The sequence below is a fragment of the Tinamus guttatus genome, unplaced genomic scaffold (assembly GCF_059628265.1).
Source record: "Tinamus guttatus ecotype Peru unplaced genomic scaffold, ASM5962826v1 Tinamus_guttatus_pri_ptg000763l, whole genome shotgun sequence".
NCBI classification, from domain to species: domain Eukaryota; kingdom Metazoa; phylum Chordata; class Aves; order Tinamiformes; family Tinamidae; genus Tinamus; species Tinamus guttatus.
The window spans coordinates 46,982-71,739 of NW_028289297.1; the positions used below are offsets into that span (position 1 = coordinate 46,982).

General features: G+C 64.8%; 2 protein-coding genes across 2 annotated transcripts; both read right to left on the reverse strand.

Annotated features, from left to right (window-relative positions):
* Positions 1 to 5,188: 5,188 nt before the first annotated feature.
* LOC148591526 (kallikrein-8-like) lies at positions 5,189 to 13,531 on the reverse strand. The gene is made up of 6 exons (XM_088537423.1): positions 13,516 to 13,531; positions 9,091 to 9,149; positions 7,920 to 8,067; positions 6,514 to 6,767; positions 5,762 to 5,898; positions 5,189 to 5,343 (listed from the first exon to the last, which is right to left on the reverse strand). Exons 2-6 carry the CDS (start codon positions 9,131 to 9,133, stop codon positions 5,191 to 5,193), a joined length of 735 nt encoding a protein of 244 aa, XP_088393549.1. The 5' UTR covers positions 9,134 to 9,149; positions 13,516 to 13,531; the 3' UTR covers positions 5,189 to 5,190.
* Positions 12,416 to 23,433, reverse strand: LOC104575171 (fibrillarin rRNA 2'-O-methyltransferase; the record flags this gene model as incomplete). The annotated part of the gene is made up of 8 exons (XM_088537422.1): positions 12,416 to 12,428; positions 13,673 to 13,788; positions 16,658 to 16,761; positions 17,767 to 18,070; positions 19,364 to 19,504; positions 20,880 to 21,026; positions 22,020 to 22,306; positions 23,286 to 23,433. Coding segments are annotated over 8 exons (1,260 nt in total), but the record flags the coding sequence as incomplete, so codon positions are not given.
* Positions 23,434 to 24,758: the final 1,325 nt, after the last annotated feature.

Sequence of the window (24,758 nt, forward strand, 5' to 3'; positions counted from 1 at the left end):
GTCCAGCCGTCTGGCTGTCCAACCACCCTGTCTGTCCATCCGACCACAGATCCAGCCGCCCGTCTGTCCATCCATCCACGTGTCAGGCCGCCCGTCCGCCCGTCTGTCCAACCATCCGCCTGGCGGTCTGTCCGTCCGTCATTCCATCTCCCCGGGGTAGCTGCTCCGCTGTCCGTCCGTCCATCCCTGCCGCCGTCTGTCGGTCGATCCGTTCCTCTCTCCACCTGCTCGTCCATCCGTCCGTCTGCAATCCAACAGTTTGTCTGTTCTGTCTGTCCGTCCCTCTGTCCCTCGTCCATCCAACTTGCCATCTGTCCGACTGTCTTGTCTGTCCATCCAGCTCGCTGTCTGTCTGTCCTCTCCATGCATCCATGTATCCGCAGGTCCAGGTGTCTCCCTGTCCACCCGTGTCACTCCGGTCGCCTCAGGCCACCTGCAGCACGCGTGTTTGCAAACACGGGGGCTTTGCACGTGCACAAGGATGGGTTTTCATGTGCAAGAACAGGAGTTTTGCGCATGCATCCGTGCAAGGACTGGAGTTTTGCACATGCAGATGTGCAAGGATGGGAGTTTTGCATGTGTGCAAGAACAGGAGTTTTGCATGTGCATCTGTGCAAGGAATGGGGTCTTGCACATGCATGTGCGCAAGGACAGGGGTTTTGCACATGCACGTGTGCAGAGATGGCAGATTTGCACATGCTTCTGTGCAAGGACAGGGGTTTTGCACATGCACGTGTGCAAGAACGGGTTTTTGCATGCCCATATGTGCAGAGATGGGGAGTTGCACACGCGCGTGTGCAAAAATGTCCCTTTTTGCACGCGCACATGTGCAAGGATGGGGATTTCGCATGGGCCACGTGTGCATCCACCCACCTGCGGACACATCCCGGGATGCTCCAGGCCTCTCCGCAGGGCCCCGGAGGCGGCGGGGGCGTCTTCCCCTCCGGAACGTCCCGCTCCGTCGGGATGCTCCGGAGCCGCACGCGGCCTCCGCGCGTGACTCACGCCGAGGACGTGGGTGAGCCCTGGGTGAGGCCCCGTCCCGCTGCCAACGCGTCGGAGCCTCCGTGACTCAAGGGGACACCAGGAAGGCAGCAGGAGGAGGATCCAGTCCTGGAAACCAGTTCCCTCCTGCTCCCAAACTCATTCCCTTTTTTTTTTTCCCTCCAGATGGAAAACGGCCCTGGATGCGGAGGTGCTTCCCATCCCCTTTCCTTGCTCTCACGGGAGCCGGACAATTTGCGATGTCTCCGTTAAGGACACGGTCCTGCTCTGCCCCCGGGGGGCCCTGGTGTCCTGCTGGAGACGCTCCATCCCGGCGATCCCGGTGCAGGGCTGGGAAAGCTGCGGTTGATCCCCCCGGCAGGGATTTCCAGAGGGAAAACGGCTGCTTTGTCCTCTCCGAAAAAGGCGGATTTGGGGATTTGAGGGCTCTTCTGCTGTCCCACCTGCCCTTCCTTGACGTTGGTGGGACCCCGGGTGAACTTGGCCTCTCGCTGCCTCCCAAACGGCCCCTTTGGCAGGGCCAGGAGAGGAGAGGAGGCAGCTCAAGCCAATTAAATCCCTGACGAGCAATTAAGGGCGGAGAGGCCCAGGAGGGAGCCCTGCCGAAAGGCGAGGCCGGGCGGGATGCGTCATGCGGAGATGCTGATCTTGCTCTCCGTTGGTGGCCGACGGAGCCTCGGGCTGGCTCCGATTCCCGAACGGAGAGGTGAAGCCGGGACCTCTCCTTCCTGGAGATGGAGTCCAGGAGATCCGTGCGGAAGAGGCTGCGGCCACGGGGAGTCTGTCCGTGGAGACCTGGCCCATGGGGATGTCGCCTATGGGAGCCCATTCCCGGTTTGTGGAGACCTCATCCAGCAGGATCCCGTGCATGGAGAGCTCGGCCATGGAGATCTGGTCTGCTAAGGTCGCGTTCATGGAGATCCCGCCCGCCGGGATCCCCTCCCATGGAAGTCTGGTCAAGAGATCTCCATGGAGGTCCCATCCCATGGAAATCTCATCCATGGGGGCCTGGTCTGCAGGGATCTCCTCCATGGAGATCCCATCCATGGGGATCCCATCTGATCCCGTCTGTGGAGCAAGGCAGGAAGGAGAAGGGCAACAAGGCAGGAAAGGGGGACCCAGGGGACACTGGGACAAGTGGGGTGGCTCATGAGGGGACCAGAGATCCCATGGGGGGACAGGGGGACCCACAAGGGGACACAGGGGCACAGGAAGGGACACGGGGGGATGGGGGAGCACCCAAAGAGACAGGGGACACATGAGGGGACATGGGGCACACGAAGGAGAGGGCTCACGAGGGGACATGGGGGCACATGAGGGGACATGAGGGTACATGGGGACACACGATGGAACATGGGGGACTATGAGGGGACACCAGGGGACAGGGAGGTCACCAGGGCACACGAGGGGGTTACGGTGACACATGAAGGGTGCACGGGACGGCACAGGGGGACATGAGGGGACAAGGGGACACGCGAGGAGACCGCGGGGGGGCGGGATCAGGGCCGGGCCTGGACCCGTTCTGCAGGTTCGTCAGCTGTGTCAGGCTAATTAGTGCTAATTACCCCCCCCAGGGGCTTGGAGAAGGGCCAGCCCCGACCTGCCACCGCTGCCAGGGCTGCTGGGGACCCGGTGACCCTCTGTACCGGGGAGGGGACACGGGCCCCGTTCCCTGTCCCTTGTCCCCTCCCTGTCTGTGCTGGTGGATCCGGAGGTGGCGACTGTCCCCCCTCCCCGAGGTGACACAGAGGGTGGCACAGAGGGTGGCACAGAGGGTGACACAGAGGGTGGCACAGAGGGTGGCAATGCACGGAGGTCGCGGCGCCCCAGGTGACACGGAGGGGGGGGCAGCACCCAGTGACACAGCGAGTGGCCCGGGGGACACGGGTGACACAGGGATGGGAGCACCGCGGTGGCACTGGGTGGCCACGGGTGACGCAGGAGTGGCAGCACCTGGCAGTGGGTGGCCCGGGTGACATGGGTGGGACAGGGCTGCTCGTGCTGGGTGACACAGGGGTGACCCAAGGGACACAGGGTGGCAGCACCCAAGTGACACAGAGGTGACGCAGGGGTGACCCAGGGGACACAGGGCTGGCAGGGCCCAGAAGACACCTCCCTGCTGCCCCGGGTCCAGGTGGCCGTCCCCTCACCCACGGAGCACCTGCTTGTCCCTCCATCCGTCCATCCATCCCTCCATCCATCCCATCCATCCCATCCATCCCATCCATCCCTTCATCCACTGCTCCATCCATCCAACCTCCATCTGCTCCTCCATCCCTCCATCCATCCCCCCCATCCCTTCATCCACTGGTCCAACCATCCAGCCTTCATCTTTCATCCTTCCCTCCATCCTTCTATCCCTCCATCCAGCCTTCATCTTTCATCCTTCCCTCCATCCTTCTATCCCTCCATCCATCCTATGGACGCATGGATCATATCTCCATGGACTTCCTGAGCAGCTCCATGTGGACCCAGAGCCCCACACCGACCAGGTGTTGACCTGCTTGCGTTGACCCCAACGACACCATCTGGAGCGCTCCATGGACACATTGAGTAGACCCCAACGGTTGCTTTGACTGTAGCTTCATGGACAAGCGGCACAGATCCCAGTGGATGCGTTGACCAAATTTCCATGGATATGATGACTGGAGCAACACAGACACGTTGCCTGGACCTCCCCGCTATGGACGCATGGATCGTATCTCCAAGGCCTTGCTGAGCAGCTCTATATGGATGTACGGATCGTAGCTCCATGGACCTGTTGAGCGGCCCTCCGTGGATGCCTTGACCTCATCTCCACGAGCAGGTTGTGCAGATCCCAATGGACACCTCGGTTAGACAAGCACAGACATGTTGCATAGTCCTCCATGGACTCATGACCTCCATCAACACACTGAATGGACCCCATCAGACCCGCTGACCAAGGATCCTCCCACACCAAAGCTCTGCAGGCAGGAGACACCATCGGGGGACATCAAAAGGTGGCCAAACCCTCCCCTGAAAGCCTAAAGTCAATGGTGGCAGCCCCTGATGACGGGTGAGGACAGCAGCTCCTCCACCTCGCTGGAGATGTGGCCGCAGACCAAGGCCTCCATCCCCACCGTGGTGGCCACGGGATGAGCGCGCCGGGTTAATGACGTCCTCCACCACACCGGGTCCCGGCCACGTGAGACCACAGGGCAGCTTGGGGACACGTGGGACACATTGAGCAAGTGGCCGGCGCTGGTCCCCACCTCGCCCAGCCACGGGGGCTGTCACGAGCCGCGGTGGCATCTCCAGGTGTCTGTCCTCACGTAGGGATGGGGGGACATCAAGGTGTTTCTCCAGCCTCACCAAAGATCTCAGCGTCTTTTGGTCCCCAAGGAGGAGAAAGGACATGGGCACCGCTCTCCGTCACCAAGGTGGGGAAAAAAACCCTTTTTCCAGGAAAAACGGAGCTCCTGGCTCGATGCAAATGGGTAAATTTGGCCCCGGGAGGTGAAGGTGGCACCACCAGGTGATTCCTGCCCGAGTGCAGAGCCCCGGGCGCAGCTGAACGCGACACCCGTCACCTCCCCCCAGGCCGCGGAGTTTGGCCCCTTTTGCACCCGTTGAGTCACGGGGAAATTTGTCCCCTCTGGGGCTGGGAATTGCACCCGGGTCAGGCGCGGGGCCCGGGGGAAGGCGGCCCCGAGGAGGAGTCTATAGGGCCTGTAGAGACGCCCTATGGGGAGGGACCATCTCCGGGACGTTGTGAGGGCTCCTGTCACTTGGCTGGGGGGACATTGAGCTGGTGGCCTCTGGAGGAGCCAACAGGTCTGACCCCCAATGATGGCCAAGTGGTCAACCCCGAGGGGCGGCCAACAGGTCTACCCCACGGTAGAGCTCAACCGGTCTTCAACGGTGCCCAACCAGGTCCTCTCCCACCTCCTCGGGCCCTGGGGCAATTTGGTGCATCAAGACATGTCGGAAATGTCCCCCGCTCTCCAAGACACGGGCCACGGCCCCCATGGTGGAAACCTTTATTAATGGTCATCCCAACCGGGCCCCCACGGCCGACCGTCGTCCCCCTCCTTCCCGGATGCGTTCTGCGGCGCTCGGACCGGCCGGCCCCGGGGAGCTTTGCGAGGAGGAGGAGGAGGAGGAGGAGGAAAAGGGGCTACGGGGACTTTGGTGGCACCGCCGGGTTGTGGCGGTTGCTGGAGGTCAGTTCCTCCTCATGGTGTCCTGGATCCAGCGGGTGAATTTGCAGATGTTGACGTAGACGCCGGGTTTCTGGGGGTCCCCGCAGACGCCCGGTCCCCACGAGACGATGCCCTGGAGCCGCCCGTCGCACACGAGGGGGCCCCCCGAGTCGCCCTGCGGGGTGACACCAGGGGTGTCACTGTCACCTCCGTGCACGGCCAACCCCCATCTCGTGCCTGTGCTCCCCTCATCCTGGTGACATCCTCATGCCCAGGCATGGGGGACTCTATGGGGCTGGGAAACTCAGCCCCACGGAGACACCTCAAAGCTGCCATCCTGGAAGGACCAGGGAGGCTGCCCGGACCAGAGCCCTTGTTTTTGGGGGGAAACCCCACAAAAACCCATGGAATCCAACCAAAACCACGTTCGGATGAAGCAGGAGCAGAGCGAGGAGCCACCCCGACCACGGGGGCGTTCGGGGCTGCCGGCTTCATCTCCAGCGGCTTCACGAAGCCACCAAACCCACCGGGTTCCAGCAGGGCCCACCGCGCTCCCCGTTCCCGGGATCCCGTCCGGACGGCGCGGGACGGACCTGGCAGGAGTCGGCGCGGCTGCGGTGCTCGCCGGCGCACACCATGTTGGCCGTGACGGCGCCGGGGTAGCTCCGCTCGCACTGCTCCTCCGGCGCGATGGTCACCTTGGCGCAGCGCAGGTCCTCGGGGAAGTTCACTGCGGGAAAAGGAGGCCGCGGGATGGGGACGGGCCCAGGCGTCCGGGCGCAACCCCCACCCCACCGTTTGGTTTCATTTGGTCACCCTGCTTGGGCAAGCCGGACGCCTGGGCCCTTTGGGAAGGTGGTAGGATCAAGGCCAGGGGAGACGTGGAAGATGGAATATTTGGGCCCATAAATGGGGTGGAAAGAGGGGGCCCGGACGCCTGGGTCCCTCGGGGAGCTCAAGGGCATCGTGGGGTGGAAAGAGGGAGCCCGGACGCCTGGGTCCCTCGTGGAGCTCAAGGGCATCATGGGATGGAAAGAGGGGGCCCGGACGCCTGGGTCCCTCGTGGAGCTCAAGGGCATCATGGGGTGGAAAGAGGGGGCCCGGACGCCTGGGTCCCTTGGGGAGCTCAAGGGCATCGTGGGGTGGAGGGAGCCCGGACGCCTGGGTCCCTTGGGGAGCTCAAGGGCATCATGGGGTGGAAAGAGGGAGCCCAGACGCCTGGGTCCCTCGTGGAGCTCAAGGGCATCATGGGATGGAAAGAGGGAGCCCGGACGCCTGGGTCCCTCGTGGAGCTCAAGGGCATCGTGGGGTGGAAGGAGAACGTCCCCCGTGGAGACCCCGGTACCTTCAGGGCTGGTGGTGGAGCCCCATCCCGAGATCTGGCAGGTCTGGCCGGCCACGGGGCAGCGGGTGGCCAAGGGCAGGGGCCGGACGCGCTCGTTGACGTGGACGGGCAGCAGCAGCTTGACCAGCATGAGGTCGCTGTCCTTGGTGGCCGCGTCGTAGCGCGGGTGGCCGATGGCCTTGGCCGAGAGGCGCCGCTGCTCCGACCCCGCCGCCTCCTTGGGGCCCCGGCTGCCCAGGCGCGCCGTGAGGAACCTGCGGGCGGAGGGGACGGAGCGGGAATGGGGTCCGGAGCGGGATGGGGTCCGGAGCGGGATGGGATCCGGAGCGGGAATGGGGTCCGGAGCGGGAATGGGGTCCGGATTGCGGATGGGATCCGCAGCGGGAATGGGGTCCGGAGCGGGGATGGGATCCAGATCGGGAATGGGGTCCGGAGCGGGATGGGGTCCGGAGCGGGATGGGATCCGGAGCGGGAATGGGATCCGGAGCGGGATGGGGTCCGGAGTGGGATGGGATCCGGAGCGGGGATGGGGTCCGGAGTGGGAATGGGATCCGGAGCGGGAATGGGATCCGGAGCGGGATGGGGTCCGGAGTGGGATGGGATCCGGAGCGGGGATGGGGTCCGGAGTGGGAATGGGATCCGGATTGGGAATGGGGTCCGGATCGGGATGGGATCCGGAGCGGGAATGGGATCCGGAGCGGGATGGGATCCGGAGCAGGAATGGGGTCCAGATTGGGAATGGGATCCGGATCGGGATGGGTCCGGAGTGGGATGGGATCCGGAGCGGGAATGGGATCCGGATAGGGATGGGATCCGGAGTGGGAATGGGGCGTCCCGGGGACACGGGGCGGCAAAAGGGAGAATGGGAATGGGAATGGGAGAGGGTTGAGGTTACGGGTAGGTGTGAGAAGGGCAGCGTTAAGGTTACGGATTGACACTAAAAAAGGGCAGGGTTAAGGTTATATATAGGTGTAAAAAGGACAAAATTAGGGTTAGGTATAGGTATAAAAAGGACAAAATTAGGATTATGTATAGGTGTAAAAAGGACAGAGTTAAGGTTATGTACAGGTGTAAAAAGGACAAAATCAAGGTTATGTACAGGTGTAAAAAGGACAAAATTAGAGTTATGTATAGGTGTAAAAAGGAAAAAAATAGGGTTATGTATACGTGTAAAAAGGGCAGAGTTAAGGTTACGTATAGGTGTAAAAAGGACAAAATTAGGGTTATGTATAGGCAGAAAAGGGGCAGCATTAATGTTATACATGGGCATAAAAAGGGCACAGATTAAGGCTACAAAGATGCCAAAAAGGAGCCACTTCTGGCTGGAGGGAGGGGAGAGCGGAAGGTGCTGAGATGCCTCCACCCCGTCCCCGTCCCCGCGTGTCCCCGTCCCCGTGGTCACCTACCCCGGCACGTGGCAATGGGCGGCCGTGAGCACCCAGCTCCTGGCCACCAAGGTGCCCCCGCAGACGAACTTGTCCCCTTTGAACAGGGCCACCTGCCAGGGCAGGTCACACGAGGTCCCTTCCAGCACCCACAGGACGTTCCTGGAGGCTGCGGGAGCAAAGGGGACACGGGGATGTGGGACACGGGCGGCCCGGAGCCTCCTGGGGTGGATATGGGGGGAGGATGGGGAAGACCCAAGGTGGATGTTGGACCTAGAGGTAGATGTGGGGCAGCCGGGATGGACACGGGGCATCTAGGGGGGATGTGGAGCCCCCAGCGTGGATATGGGGCCCTATGGCAGGTGAGGGACGTCAACGGCAGATGTTGGACCCATGGAGCAGATGTGGGACCCATGGAGCAGATGTTGGACACAAGGAGCAGATGTGGGAACCCAGGGCAGGTCTAGGGCACCCAATGGGGACATGGGGCATCTAGGGGGGACGCGGAGCCCCCAGCGTGGATATGGGGCCCTATGGCAGGTAAGGGACGTCAACAGCAGATGTGGGACCCAAGGAGCAGATGTGGGATCCATGGAGCAGATGTGGGACCCAAGGAGCAGATGTGGGATCCATGGAGCAGATATGGGACCCACGGAGCAGATGTTGGACCCAAGGAGCCGATGTGGGACTCAAGGAGCAGATATGAGACCCAAGGAGCAGATGTTGGACCCAAGGAGCAGATGTGGGACCCAAGGAGCAGATATAGAACCCAAGAAGCAGATGTTGGACCCATGGAGCAGATATGGGATCCACGGAGCAGATGTGGGACCCACGGAGCAGATGTGGGATCCACGGAGCAGTTATGGGACCCACGGAGCAGATGTTGGACCCAAGGAGCAGATATAGGACCCATGGAGCAGATGTGGGACCCACGGAGCAGATATGGGATCCACGGAGCAGATAGGGGATCCACGGAGCAGATGTTGGACCCAAGGAGCAGATATAGGACCCATGGAGCAGATGTGGGACCCACGGAGCAGATGTGGGATCCACGGAGCAGATAGGGGATCCACGGAGCAGATGTGGCACCCATGGAGCAGGTGTGGGCAATGAGGACCCCCAAGGTGGCCATGGGGCACCCAGAGCCAACGTGAACAGGGGTGACTTCAGGGGGACCCCGGAGCTCTCCTACCTGCGGGAAGCAGGGCCAGGAGCATCCACAGCAGGATCGTCATTCCGGAGGGTCGGGAGCTGCGGGGAGACGCGGCCTGGGGTGGCTCCGGGGGCACCCACGGGTGACGCGGGTGTCACCCCCGCGCCGGGACGGGGCCGGGAAGGGCCCAACGGGGCAACCGAGAGGATGGACGAGGGGATGGGAAGGAGGGATGGGAAGGAAGGAGGGATGGGAAGGAAGGAGGGATGGGAAGGAAGGAGGGATGGGAAGGAAGGAGGGATGGGAAGGAAGGAGCGATGGGAGGACGGGGAAGGAAGAGGAATGGGAGGATGGGAAAGGAGGGATGGGAGGATGGGAAAGGAAGGAGGGATGGGAGGATGGGAAAGGAAGAGGAATGGGAGGCCGGGGAAGGAGGGATGGGAGGACGGGAAAGGGAGGGATGGGAGGACAGGGAAGGAAGAGGGATGGGAGGACGGGAGGGAAGGAAAAGAGGGAAAGGAGGGAAATGAGGAGGGAATGGAGAAGGGGAGGAGAGGGAAGGAGGAGGGAAGGGAGGACGGAAGGACAAGCGAGGACAAGTCCGGCGGGAGATGCCGGAAAGGAGCGAAGGAAGCAGAGGAGGAGGAGGAAGGAGCCCCGGAGCCGCCCCCGATCCCGTCCCGGATCCGCGGAGCCCCCCGGACGCCTGGGCCCCGGCTCCTACCAGGGCAGGGGGAGGAGGCGGCCGCGTCCTCCTCCCGCCGCTGCCGGCGCCGGGTTTTTATCCGGGCGCCGGAGGAGGAAGCGGCTCCCTCCGCCTTCGCTCTAATCCCGGGAGCGCCCGGAGCCGCCGGATCCCGCGCGGAGGACGGGGGGGACGGGCGGGAGGAGCCGGGATGGGGACGGGCTCTGGGATGAGGATCCGCGGGGGCTGCGGGAATTGGGGATGGTCAATGGGAGCTGGAATCAGGATGGGCTCTGGAATGCGGCTCCATGGGGCCTGTGGGAATTGGGGTTGGTCAAGAGGAGCTGGGATCAGGATGGGCTCCGGAATGCGGCTCCGTGGGGGATACAGGAATTGGGGATGGTTGGGGATGTCAATGGGAGCTGGGATGGGGACGGGCTCCGGAATGCGGCTCCATGGGGCCTGTGGGAATTGGGGTTGGTCAAGGATGGTCAAGAGGAGCTGGGATCAGGACGGGCTCCAGGATGTGGCTCCGTGGGGGATACAGGACTTGGGGATGGTTGGGAATGGCCAACAGGAGCTGGGATCAGGATGGGCTCCGGAATGCGGCTCCGTGGCGGATACAGGAATTGGGGATGGTTGGGGATGGTCAATGGGAGCTGGGATGGGGACGGGCTCCGGAATGCGGCTCCATGGGGCCTGTGGGAATTGGGGTTGGTCAAGGATGGTCAAGAGGAGCTGGGATCAGGACGGGCTCCGGAATGTGGCTCCGCGGCAGATACAGGAATTGGGGATGGTCAATGGGAGCTGGGATCAGGATGGGCTCCAGGATGTGGCTCCGTGGGGGATACAGGAATTGGGGATGGTTGGGGATGGACAACAGGAGCTGGGATGGGGATGGGCTCCGGAATGCAGCTCCGTGGGGCCTGTGGGAATTGGGGTTGGTCAAGAGGAGCTGGGATCAAGATGGGCTCCGGAATGCGGCTCCATGAGGGATACAGGAATTGGAGTTGGTCAAGGATGGTCAACAGGAGCTGGGACCAGGATGGGCTCTGGAATGCAGCTCCGTGGGGCCTGTGGGAATTGGGGATGGTTGGGAACGGTCAATGATGGGAGCTGGGATCAGGATGGGCTCCGGAATGCGACTCCATGAGGGATACAGGAATTGGGGTTGGTCAAGGATGGTCAAGAAGAGCTGGGATGGGGATGGGCTCCGGAATGCAGCTCCATGGGGCCTGTGGGAATTGGGAATGGCCAACAGGAGCTGGGATCAGGATGGGCTCCAGGATGTGGCTCCGTGGGGGATACAGGAATTGGGGATGGCTGGGAATGGCCAACAGGAGCTGGAATCAGGACGGGCTCCGGAATGCGGCTCCGTGGCGGATACAGGAATTGGGAATGGTTGGGAATGGTCAAGAGGCTCCAGGTCCTCGTCCCCACCAGACCCCAGGAGGCCCCAAGTGCCACCATGTCCAGGGGCAGCAGCCGCCGTCCTCACCCATCCACTGGCTCCAACCTTCATCCCACGGTTCCTGGGTCCATCCCTTCCTTCCCGGCCTTTCCTTCTGGTCCTTCTTCCTTTTTCCTGGGTTTTCTTAGCTCTTCCGTCCAACCTTCCATCTTCTTTTCCCATGGATTTTTTCTGGCTCTTCCATCCTCTCTCCTGGACTTTCTTCGTTCTTCCAACCATCTTCTCCCTTTCTCCTGGAATTCTTGGCTCTCCCGTCCATCCTTTTCCTTCCTCCTGGAATTCTCGGCTCTCCTGTCCATCCTTTTCCTTCCTCCTGGAATTCTCGGCTCTCCCGTCCATCCTTCCATCCTTTTCCCCATCCGGGACATCCCGGACCCCTCCCCTCCACCCCCCCTTTGCTCCCACCCCATTCCCGGAGGAAAACCAGCGTCTCCAGGGCCCCTTCCCGCTGCGGGAGCCGCCTCGGCCCTTCGGGTCCTCCCGGTTCTCCGGAATTCCCGGTTTCTCCCGTGTCCCGGCTCTGGGCTGGGCCGGGCTGACTCAGCTCTCCCGGCGCCGGCTCCGCTCGCTCCGGGCGCTCGTTACCCAACCGGCCCTAACGAACCCGCTCCGGGGGCAAGTCGGCAACGGCCCTAATTACCCGCCGCTAATTAAAGCCTTGGGCCTGCGCCCAGCTCCCACAATGCCCCGGGAGGCTCGGGGGCGGGGAGCGCTGTTAACTCTGGTCCCTACAGATGGCCCCTGCAGCCCCCATTCCCCGCGTCTCTGCGCCCAGACCACCCCCAATCACCCCCAAAAGGCCCCAAAAGCCCCAAAACCGCCCCAAATCACCCCCCAAACTGCCTTGAATCACCACAAATTACCCCCAAAGGCCCTAAATCACCCTAAAAAGCCCCAAAACTGCCCCAAATCACCCCGAGTGACCTCAGAATTGCCCTGTCACCCTGAAACTGTTCCAGACCAGCCCCAAACTGCCCCAAATCACCCTAAAACTGCCCCAAATCACCCCCAACCTGCCCCAGATGCCCCAAGGACCCCAAATCTGCCTAAATCACCCCCAAAGGCCCCAAATCATCCCAAATCACCCCGAAAGACCCTGTCCCCCCCCCCCCACTCTCTCAACCCTCTCCCCCCACCCGGAGCCCTAGCACCTCCTGCTGCATTTTGGGCTCAGAAAGGTTGATATTGGGTCAGTCAGTCCTGGAGCCCTAGCGCTTGCCGCTGGGTTTTGGGTTCAAAAAGCCCGGTTTTGGGCCAACAACGCGCTCGTGTGTCCATGTCCTGTCCCCCCCGATGTGTTTTGGGGGGAAAAGGCCTCATTTTGGGTCAACTCATTGATGTTTTGACCCTGGGAGCCTCATCCCTGCAGCCTCCTGCTGCTTTTTGGGTCCAGAAACGCTGATTTTGGGTCCACCCGCTGCAACACGGGACCGGGAGCCCCAACCCTGCAGCCTCCAGCTGCATTTGGGGCCCAAAAACCCCTATAGGGCCCAGCCCCATAGCCCCGCCCCCTGCTCCGTATAGCCCCGCCCCCCAGCTCCTATAGCCCCGCCCATCCCTATAGCCCCCCCCCAACACCCCCCCAAGTGCCTCCCCCCTCCCCAGGCCGGGGGGGGGGGCGGTTAATGGGTGCTGGGGTGGGGGGGGCACCCATTGGGGGGGGCTCCCATTTGGGAGGGGGGCACCCATGGGGGGGGCACCCATTATTTTTATTTTATTGTTTTTTTTTTTTGGGGGGGGGCCGCGACACCGTCTTTGGTACAATAAATTAAAGACAAAACCAGACCGCCGTGTCCCCCCCCCAGCGCGTGCCCCCCCCAGACCCCCACCCATGGGTGCCGCGCCGGGGGGGCGGGGCTTAGCAGCAAGGCGCCTCCCCCCCCCATAATGTCCATAGAGGAGGAGGAGGAGGAAGGCAACAATCCGCCCCCCCCAGCCCCACCTTGGGGGGGGGGGGGTCGCATCCCACGGCGGGGGGGCTTTAAAAAACCAAAGTCCCCGATTTGGCGTCTCTGTCCCCAAAGCGGGGTGGGGGGGGGGGTGACGGCGGCGATGACGTCATCGGGGGGGTCGTCAGGAGCTGACCCCCAGCAGGGCCGAGTCCTCGCGCCCCCCCCCCCCCGGCGGCCCCCCCGGCCCGCAGGAAGGGCCGGTCCCCGGGGGGGGGCGGCGGCGGCGGCGCCGCGGGGACGATGGCGGCGGCGGCCGCTCGAGTCCGCAAGGCCGAAGGCCCCAAGTCCGGGTGCTGCCGAGGAGGAGGAGGAGGAGGAGGAGGAGGAGGGGGGGGCGGCGGGGGGGGGGCACCCACCTCCATGCGCTCGGCGGGCGCCCCCCCCGGCGCCGAGGACGAGGCCGAAGGCGCCGGGTGCTGCTGCTGCTGCTGCTGGTGATGATGATGATGATGGTGGTGGTGGTGGTGGAGGTGGTGGTGGTGGTGGGGGGGCGGCCGCGGGGCCCCCCCCGGCGCCGCCGCCGTCGCGGGGCCCCCCCCGGCGCCCTTGGGTGCTGCCGCCGGGGGGGCGAAGGCGTCGCCGGAACCCGCGTCCCCCCCGGGCCAGGGCCGCGGCGCCGGGGGGGGACCCTGCGCGGGGGGACACAGAGAGGGGGGACGGGTTAGCGGGGGGGACACGGGGTCCCCAAGGGCCTCTGGGGGTGACAGAGTCCCATGGGTGTCACAGGGTCCCCAAGGTCCCCTGGGGGTGACACGGGGTCCCCTGGGTGTCACAGGGTCTCCAAGGTCCCCTGGGGGGTGACACGGGGTCCCCCGTGTGGTCACGTGGGTCCCCAAGGTCCCCCGGGTGCCACAGGGTCCCCAAGGTGTCACAGGGTCCCCAAGGTCCCCTGGGGGTGACACGGGGTCCCCAAGGTCCCCTGGGTGATCATGGGGGTCCCCAACGTCCCCTGGGGGGGTGACACGGGGTCCCCAAGGTCCCCTGGGGGGTGACACGGGGTCCCCCATGTGGTCATGGGGTGTCCCCAAGGTCCCCTGGGGGGTGACACGGGGTCCCCAAGGTGTCACAGGGTCCCCAAGGTCCCCTGGGGGTGACACGGGGTCCCCTGGGTGGTCACGTGGGTCCCCAAGGTCCCCCGGGTGCCACAGGGTCCCCAAGGTGTCACAGGGTCCCCAAGGTCCCCTGGGGGTGACACGGGGTCCCCAAGGTCCCCTGGGTGGTCATGGGGGTCCCCAACGTCCCCTGGGGGGGTGACACGGGGTCCCCAAGGTGTCACAGGGTCCCCAAGGTCCCCTGGGGGGTGACATGGGGTCCCCAGGGTGCCAAGGGGTCCCCAAGGTCCCCTGGGGGGTGACACGGGGTCCCCTAGGTGGTCACGTGGGTCCCCAAGGTCCCCTGGGTGTCACAGGGTCCCCAAGGTCCCCTGGGACAGGGACATGGGGTCCTCAGGGTCCCCACTGAGTGGCCAAGGGGTCCCCTGGAGGTGACACAGAGTCCCCAGGGTGTCACAGGGTCCCTGAGGTCCCCTGGGGGGCCCCCTGGGTGTCAGAGGGTGCCCAAGGTCCCCTAGGGGTGACATGGGGGCCTCTGGGGTGTGAAATGGGGGTCCCTTGGGTGCCAAGGGGTCCCCAAGGTCCCCTAGAGGGTGACACAGGGTCCCCTGGGTGGTCATGGGGGTCCCCAAGGTCCCCTGGGGGGTGACATGGGGTCCCCAGGGTACCACAGTGTCCCCAAGGTCCCCTAGGGCGAGTCCCATGGGTGTCACAGGGTCCCCAAGGTCCCCTGGGGGTGACACAGGGTCCCCTGGGTGCCAAGGGGTCCCCCAGGTTCCCTGGGGGGGTCCCATGGGTGTCACAGGGTCCCCAAGGTCCCCTGGGGGTGACATGGGGTCCTCTGGGTGCCAAGGGGTCCCCAAGGTCCCCTGGGGGGTGACATGAGGTCCCCTGGGTACCGCAGGGTCCCCAAAGTCCCCGGGGGTGACACAGGGTCCCCTGGGTGGTCATGGGGGTCCCCAAGGTCCCCTGGGGGTGACACGGGGTCCCCTGGGTGGTTATGGGGGTCCCCAAGGTCCCCTGGGGGGTGACATGGGGTCCCCTGGCTGCCAAGGGGTCCCCAAGGTCCCCTGGGTGGGTGTCGTGGCCACGAGGTCCCCAGGGGTCCCATCTTAGAGGCAGAGCCCTCGGGTGGCCCTTGCTCCTCAGTGTCCCCCTCACGTGGCCAGGATGTCCCCAAGGTCTCCGGCGCGGGTGGCACGTGGCCGCAGGGCGCTCCATGTCCCCATCTAGTGGCTGTCATGGAGCCGGGTGGCTCTGGGGTCCCCATCCCGTGGCCAGCAGGGTCCCCTTGGGTGGGTGGCTCATGGCTGCCTGGTGTCCCCGGTGCCCCGGGGTGGGTGACACGGAGCTGGGGTGGCCAGAGGGTCCCCAGGGTCACCTCAGGTGGGTGCCACCAGGCTGGCGGGTCCCCGGGGTCTCCTCAGGTGGGTGTCACGTGGCCACAAGGTCCCCAGGGTCCCCTGGGGTGGGTGTCACAGAGCCAGAGTGGCCATCGGGTCCCCAGGGTCTCCTGAGGTCCCTAGGGTCCCGGTCTCATTGCTGGATGGTCCCTGAGTCCCCACCATGTGCCCAAGAGGTCCCCACGGTGCCCTAGGGTCTCCAGAGTGACCAGGAGGTCCTCAAGGTCCCTCAGACTTCTCATCTTGTGGCTAATGCTCCCCTGGGATAGGGAGTCACACGTCCATGGAGACCAGAAGGTCCCCAAGGTCCCCCGGGTCCCTGTCTTGTGGCCAAGGTGTCTCCTGGGATAGGGTGACACAAAACCAAGGTGACCAGAAGGTCCCCAAGGTCCCCAGGGTCCCTGCCTCACGGCCAAAGGCCCCCCAAGGGGCAGGTGTCACATGTCCATGGTGACCAGGAAGTCCCCAAGGTCCCTCAGATTCCCTGTGACTAAAGGCCCCCCAAGGAGCAGATGTCACATGTCCATGGTGACCAGGAGGTCCTCAAGGTCCCCAGGTTCCCTGTCTTGTGACCAAAGCCCCCCAAGGAGCAGGTGTCACATGTCCATGGTGACCAGGAGGTCCCCAAGGCCCCTCAGACTCCCAGTTTTGTGACCAAAGCCCCCCAAGGGGCAGGTGTCACACGTCCATGGTGACCAGGAGGTCCCCAAGGTCCCTCAGACTCCCTGTCTCATGGCCACAGGCCCCGCAAGGGGCAGGTGTCACACGTCCATGGTGACCAGGAGGTCCCCAAGGTGCCTTAGATTCCATCTCATGGCCAAAGGCACCCCAAGGGGCAGGTGTCATACATCCATGGTGACCAGGAGGTCCCCGAGGTCCCCAGGGTCCCCGTCCCACAGCCAAAGGCCCCCCAAGGCCCCCAGGCTCCCGAGGCGTCACAAGGCCAAGGTGGCCAGGAGCTCCTTGGCCTCCCTGAGCGTCCCCGCCGGGTGGCCGCGGGTGGCCGGGGGGTCCCCGCGGTGGCCGGGGGGTCCCCGCGCTACCTGGGGGCTCTGCATGTCGTAGTCGTGCGCGGCGGCCGCGCCGCCGAAGTAGCGGTTGCTGTAGCGGTAGCTGCGGTTGTCGTTGGAGGAGCCGCTGGAGCCACCTGCAAAAGGGGACGGCAGGGGGACATCAGGGGTGGCACCTGCCGGGGGGGGCGCCGAGGAGGATGGGGGAGCGGAACGGGGGTGCTGGGGGATGTGGGGGGGGATGAGATGGGGAGGGGACAAGAGCAGGACCTGTGGTGGCCCCGGAGCCACCACCGTGAAGGACATGGAGCCACCAGGACACAGATGGGGACAGGACAACACCTGGCACCATGGTGGGCCAGGAGCCACCACCATGAAGGTCATGGAGCCACCAGGACAGAGATGGGGATGGGACAAGACCTGGCACCATGGTGGGCCAGGAGCCACCACCGTGAAGGTCATGGAGCCACCAGGACACAGATGGGGACAGGACAACACCTGGCACCATGGTGGGCCAGGAGCCACCACCATGAAGAACATGGAGCCACCAGGACAGAGATGGGGATGGGACAACACCTGGCACCATGGTGGCCCAGGAGCCACCACCATGATGCTCATGGAGCCACCATGATAGAGATGGGACAACACCTGGCACCATGGTGGCCCAAGAGCCACCACCATGGAGCTCATGGAGCCACCAGAATAGAGATGGGACAAGACCTGACACCATGGTGACCGAGGAGCCACCATCATGAAGGTCATAGAGACACCATGATAGAGATGGGACAAAACCTGACACCAGGGTGACCCAGGAACCACCACCATGAAGGTCATGGAGCCACCAGAATAGAGATGGGACACGACCTGGCACCATGGTGGCCCAGCAACCACCACCACGAAGATCATAGAGTCACCAAGGCAGAAATGGGACACGACCTGGCACCATGGTGGCCCAGGAACCACCACCACGAAGGTCATGGAGCCACCAGAATAGAGCTGGGACAAGACCCGGCACCATGGTGGCCCAGGAGCCACCACCATGAAGATCATGGAGCCACCAGGACAGAGATGGGACACGACCTGGCACCATGGTGGCCCAGGAACCACCACCACGAAGGCCACGGAAGCCCCCAGGCCCCTACCCGAGCTGGAGACGGAGCTGGCGGTGCTGGTGCTGTGGCTGTGCTCCATGGCCGGGCTGGTGGACGCGCTGTGGCTCGTGTTGGTGCCCTCGTCGCTCGTCTTCTTGAAGAAGTTGTGCTGCAGCGCGTAGAAGGGCGTGATGCGGCTGCGCGGCTCGTAGTCCAGCATGCGCAGCACCAGGTCCTTGAACTTCAGGTAGTCGGAGGGCGCGTGGCCCTGCTCGCCCGCGCGGCGCCCGCCGGGGCCGCCGCTCTCCACGCCCAGCACCTCGTGCAGCCGCCGCGTCCCCGGCACCTTGTACTCCTGCGGGAGCCACGGGGACGTCACCGAGCGCCGGGGACCACGGAGGGAACCTTGGGGTCCCCTGGGGGCACCTGGAGGGCTCTGGGGCTTCAGGGTCTTGGTGAGGAGATCTGAGGGGTTCGGGGCTTCTTGGGGACAAGATACGGACATTGGGGGTCTCTTTGAAGGCATCTAAAGGGCTTTGGGGCTTGAGGGTCTTGCTGAGGGGATCTCAGGGGTTCCGGGGTCAAGAGATGGGGATTAGGGCTCTCTGTGAGGAGATCTGAGGAGTTCTGGGCTTCTTGGGGACAAGGAAAGGGGATCTAAGGTCTCTTTGAGGACACCTGGAGGGCTCTGGGGCTTGAGGGTCTTGCTGAGGGGAGCTGAGGGGTTCGGGGCTTCTTGGGCATAAGGGAAGGGGATCTAAGGTCTCTTCGAGGGCATCTAAAGGGTTTTGGGGCTTGAGGGTCTTGGTGAGGGGAGCTGAGGAGTTCTGGGCTTCTTGGGGACAAGGGAAGGGGATCTAAGGTGTCTTTGAGAGCAGCTGAAGGGCTTCGGGGCTTGGGGGTTTTGGTGAGGAGATCTCAGGGGTTCCGGGGTCAAGAGATGGGTGCTACGGGGTCTCTGTGAGGAGATCTGAGCGGTTCTGGGCTTCTTATGGACAAAATAAGGACATTGGGGGTCTCTTTAAGAGCATCTAAAGGGCTTCGGGGCTTCAAGGTCTTGATGAGGAGACCTCAGGGGTTCCACGGTCAAGATATGGGGGTTAGGGGGTCTCTATGAGGACACCTGAGGGGTTCTGGGCTCCTTGGAGACAAGATGAGGACATTGAGAGTCTCTTTGAGGGCATCTAAAGGGCTTTTGGGGTCCCTGGATCCAAGAAAAGGGGGTTGAGAGTCTTTAAGAGGAGACCTGAAGGGCTCTGGGATTCAGAGGTGACTGGGGGGCCCTTTGGGGACATCTGAAGGGTTTGTTGGGTCCCTGGATCCAGGAAAAGGAGGTTGGGAAGGTCCCCGGGGCCACCTCGGGGGTTCGGAAGCTCCTGGGACCAAGTGAAGGAGATTGGGGGTCTATTTGGGGACATTTGAGGGGCTCTAAGGTCCCTAGGACTCACGGAAGGGGATTCTGGGGTCCCCAACGGGGATTTTGGGGTCTCTTGAAGACCATCTGACGGATTCTGGGGTTCCTGGGGCAAAACCAGGAGATTTGGGAGTCTCTTTGAGAAGATCTGGGAGCTTTGGAGGTCCACAGGGGAGAAAGAGGACGCGGTAGCACCGGGGCCCCCCGGGCGGCCGCGGGGCCGCCCCCGGTCACCTTCTTGGTGTCCTTGCTCCTCTTGAGGGCCCAGCCGCCCTCGGGCAGCTTCTCGAAGAACTTGCGGGCCTTGGGCGCCTGCTCCAGCATGTGGGGCGGAGGCAGCCCCAGCACCTCCACGATGCGGCTCATCTGGTCGGCCTGGGGACACGGGGGACGGCGACATGTCACTGATGGCCCCAAGGCCACCACAGTCCTCTGGGGATGGGCCCAAAGCCAACATGGCCCTTGCAGAGATGTCACTGATGGCCCCAAGGTCACCCTGGCCCTCGTGGGGACGTCACTGATGTCCCCAAGGCCACCACGGTCCTGTGGGGATGTCCCCAAAGCCAACATGGCCCTTGTAGAGATGTCACTGATGGCCCCAAGGTCACCCTGGCCCTCGTGGGGACGTCACTGATGTCCCCAAGGCCACCATGGTCCAATGGGGATGGCCCCGAGGCCATCATGGTCCTTGTGGGATGTCCCCAAGGCCATCACGGCTGCTGTGGGGATGTCACTGATGGCCCCAAGGTCACCTGGGCCCCTGTGGGGACGTCACTGATGTCCCTAAGGCCACCACAGTCCTGCGGGGATGGACCCTAGACCATCATGGCCATTGTGGGATGTCCCCAAGGCCGTCATGGCCCTTGTAGGGATGTCACTGATGGCCCCAAGGTCACCTGGGCCCCTGTGGGGACGTCACTGATGTCCCCAAGGCCACCACGGTCCTGTGGGGATGTCCCCAAAGCCAATATGGCCCTTGCAGAGATGTCACTGATGGCCCCAAGGTCACCCTGGCCCTCGTGGGGACGTCACTGATGTCCCCAAGGCCACCATGGTCCAATGGGGATGGCCCCGAGGCCATCACGGCTCTTGTGGGATGTCCCCAAGGCCGTCATGGCCCTTGTAGGGATGTCACTGATGGCCCCAAGGTCACCTGGGCCCCTGTGGGGACGTCACTGATGTCCCTAAGGCCACCACAGTCCTGTGGGGATGGACCCTAGACCATCATGGCCATTGTGGGATGTCCCCAAGGCCGTCATGGCCCTTGTAGGGATGTCACTGATGGCCCCAAAGTCACCCTGGCCCTTGTGGGGACGTCACTGATGTCCCCAAGGCCACCACGGTCCTGTGGGGATGGCCCCAAAGCCAACATGGCCCTTGCAGAGATGTCACTGATGGCCCCAAGGTCACCCTGGCCCTCGTGGGGACGTCACTGATGTCCCCAAGGCCACCATGGTCCAATGGGGATGGCCCCGAGGCCATCACGGCTCTTGTGGGATGTCCCCAAGGCCGTCATGGCCCTTGTAGGGATGTCACTGATGGCCCCAAGGCCACCACGGTCCTGTGGGGATGGACCCAAGGTCACCCCGCCCCCAGGAGTGTATCCCCGCCCCCCCGAGGCCCCGCCCACTTCGTTGACGCCGCTGAAGAGCGGCTCCCCCGTGTGCATCTCCACCAGGAGCCCCCATGGCGGCCCCGCCCCCGCCCCAAGCCCCGCCCCCCGAGGCCCCGCCCCCCAGGCCCCGCCCACCTCGTTGGCGCCGCTGAAGAGCGGCTCCCCCGTGTGCATCTCCACCAGGATGCAGCCCAGCGACCACATGTCGATGGCCAGGTCGTAGGGCAGCCCCAGCAGCACCTCGGGCGAGCGGTAGAAGCGGCTCTGGATGTACTGGTAGATCTGCGGGGGGGCGGGGCCACCGTGAGGGGGCGGGGCCACGGCGGGGGCGGGGCCACAGCGGGGGGCGGGGCCTCAGTGAGACGGACAGGGCCACAACGGGGGCGGGGTCATGCCAGTGGGGGCAGGGCCACGGTGAGGGGGCGGGGCCTCAGTGAGACGGACAGGGCCGCAACAGGGGGGTGGGGTCATGCCAGTGGGGGTGGGGCCTCAGTGAGGGGCGGGGCCACGGTGAGGGGCGGGGGCACACCAGTGGGGGCAGGGCCACGGTGAGGGGGCGGGGCCTCAGTGAGAGGGACAGGGCCGCAACAGGGGGGTGGGGTCTCGGTGAGGGGGTGTGGCCTCGGTGAGGGGGCGGGGCCACAGTGAGGGGGCGGGGCCATGACGGTGGGGGTGGGGCCTCGGTGAGGGGGCGGGTCCACAGTGGGGTGGGGCGGGGCCGCAGCGAGGGAGGGGCACAAGGAGGGGGCGGGTCTCGGTGAGGGGGCGGGGCCTCGGTGAGGGGGCGGGGATGCATTGAGGGGGGCAGGTGCCGGGGGCGTGTCCTCACACTCAGGGGTGGAGCTTCGCTCTAGCAGGGGGCGGGGCTTAGCATTTCTTAGCCCCTAACCTGGGTAAAACCAGCCCGGGTGGGGCTCAGGTCCGCGGGGGCGGGGCTTAGCCCTGTTGGGGGCGGGGCTTAGCCTTCCTCATCCCAGAAGGGGGGCCAAGGTGCCTGTGGGGAGGCTCCGCATTGCATGGGCGGGTCTTTGGGGCCCAGTGGGTGGGGCCAGGGCCCCGGGGGCGTGTCCTTACACCTAGGGGGTGGGGCTTAGCCTTATTGGGGGCGGGGCTTAGCCATCCTCATCCCGGAAACGGGGCCAAGGAGCCTGTGGGGAAGCTCTGCTTCGCGTGGGTGGGTCTTAGGGCTGCAGTGGGCGGTGCCACCACCTCAGGGGCGGGGCCAGCGCCCCGGGGGCGTGTCCCGCGGCCCAGGGGGCGTGTCCCGCGGCTCACCCGCTGGCCCAGCTGGCAGGAGCTGCCGAAGTCGACGATCTTGATGGCGCTGCGCTTGGGGTTGCAGAGCAGGATGTTCTCGGGCTTGAGGTCGCAGTGGATGATGCTGAGCTCGGGGGTGGCCAGGAAGAGCAGCGCGGTGCAGAGCTGCTGCGCGAACTTGCGCGTGAGGTTGAGCGAGACGCCGCGGAAGTTGGTGTTGCGCAGCAGGTCGTACAGGTTGTAGGAGAGCAGCTCGAAGGCCAGGCACAGGTGGTTGCGGAACACGAAGTGGCGCTTGAGGTGCACTGGGGAGCGGGGGGACACGGGGGTGCTCAGTGGGGCGGGGGGGGACGGGGTTCACCTGCCCCATGGATGGGTTCTGGGGTGGGATCTGACCTTCTCCTGCCCCATGGATGGGTTCTGGGGTGGGATGTGACCATCTCCCGCCCCACGGATGCATTTTGGGGCTCAATCTGACCTTCTCCTGCCCCACAGATGGGTCCTGAGGTGGGATCTGACCTTCTGCTGCCCCACGGATGTGCCCTGGGGCTGGATGTGACCTTCTCCTGCCTCACAGATGTGTCCTAGGGCTGGATCTGACCTTCTCCTGCCCCATGGATGTGCTCTGGTGCGGGATCTGACTTTCTCCTGCCCCACGGATGTGCCCTGGGGCTGGATCTGACCTTCTCCTGCCCCACAGATGTGTCCTGAGGTGGGATCTGACCATCTCCTGCCCCACGGATGTGCCCTGGGGCTGGATGTGACCTTCTCCTGCCTCACAGATGTGTCCTAGGGCTGGATCTGACCTTCTCCTGCCCCATTGATATGTCCTGGGGCTGGATGTAATCTTCTCCTGCCCCATGAATGTGTCCTGGGGTGGGATCTGACTTTCTCCTGCCCCACAGATGTGTCCTGGGGCTGGAGGCAACCTTCTTCTGCCCCATAGATGTGCTCTGGTGTGGGATCTGATTTTCTCCTGCCCCATGGATGTGTCTTGCGGCTGGATGTGGCCTTCTCCTGCCCCATATAGGTGTCTTGGGGTGGGATCTGACCTTCTCCTGCCCCATGGATGTGTCCTGAGTCTAGATGTGACTTTCTCCTGCCCCATGGATATGTCCTGAGGTGGGATCTGAGCTTCTCCTGCCCCATGAATATGTCCTGGGGCGGAAGCTGACCTTCTCTCACCCCACAAACATGTCCTGAGGTGGGATGTGACCTTCTCCCACCCCACAGACGTGCCGCGGGGCGGGCCCCGCTGCCCTCCCGCCGCGGGGCGCCCCTCACCGATGTAGTACTTCATCTCGGTGTCGTGCTGGTTCATGAGCTCCAGCAGGCGCAGCTCGATGTGCGCCTGGCTCACGAAGGCCTTGCGGTTCTTGATGATCTTGATGGCCACCCACTCCTGCTCGCGGTGGTCGTAGGCCTTGACCACCTGCGGGGGGGCTGCGCTGCGACGGGGCGCGGGGGGGGCTCTGGGGTGTCCGGGGGGACCCAGGGCGGGTCCAGGGGGCCTTGCGAGGGTCCTGGGGGGCTCTAGGGGACCTGGGGGAGGGTCCTGGGGGGCTCTTGGGGGTTTGGGGGTCCTGGGGCGACTTGGGGGGGGGCCGGGGGCCCTTGGGAGGGTCCTGGGGGGTCCAGGGGGGCTTGGGCCTAGGGGAGGGTCCTGGGGGAGGGTCCAGGGGGGGCTCTGGGGGGTTTGGGGGTTCTGGGGGGGCAGGGGAGGGTCCTGGGGCGGCCCGGGGGGCCTTGCGAGGGTCCTGGGGGGCCTGGGGGTCCTGGGGGGCTCTAGGGGACCTGGGGGAGGGTCCTGGGGGGTCTCTGGGGTGTCCTGGGGGGCCCAGGGGGGACTCAAGGGGACCTTAGGAGGGTCCAGGGGGGGCTCTGGGGGGTTTGGGGGTCCTGGGGGGCCTTGGGGGGGGGGCAGAGGAAGGCCCTGGGGGGGGTCCAGGGGGGCCCGTGGGGCCTTGGGAGGGTCCTGGGGGGTCCAGGGGGGCTTGGGCCTAGGGGAGGGTCCAGGGGGGGCTCTGGGGGGTTTGGGGGTTCTGGGGGGGCAGGAGAGGGTCCTGGGGCGGCCCGGGGGGCCTTGCGAGGGTCCTGGGGGGCTCACGGGGGCCTGGGGAAGGGTCCTGGGGGGGCTCTGGGGTGTCCTGGGGGTCCAGGGGGACTTCGGGGGGGCCTGAGGGGGCTCTGGGGGGCACAGGGAAGGTCCTGGGGGGGGTCCAGGGGGGCCTGTGGGGCCTTGGGAGGGTCCTGGGGGGCTCTGGGGGCCCCAGGGCAGCTCGGGGGGGCCTGGGGAAGGGTCCTGGGGGGGCTCTGGGGGGTCCGGGGGACGTTGGGATGGTCCTGGGGGGTGCTGGGGGGCTCTAGGGGACCCGAGGGAGGATCCTGGGGGGGCTCTGGAGGGTCCTGGGGGCCACTGGGGGATCCCAAGGGGACCCAGGGGCCTTGGGAGAGTCTGGGGGGGCTCTGGGGGGTTTGGGGGTCCTGGGGGGGTTGGGGGGCCTTGGGAGGGTCCTGGGGGGTCCTGGGGGGCTCTAGGGGACCTGGGGGAAGGTTCTAGGGGGCACTGAGGGATCCCAGGGGGTCTGGGGGGCCTTGGAAGGGTCTGGGGGGGCTGCGGGGGGGTCTGGGGGGGCCTTGGGGGGATCCTGGGGGGCTCAGGGGGGCTTTGGGAGGGTCCTGGGGGTGGTTCTGGGGGATGCTGGGGGGGTCCTGGGGGGCTCTGGGGAGTCCTGAGGGCCTCCCTAGGGGGGCTCT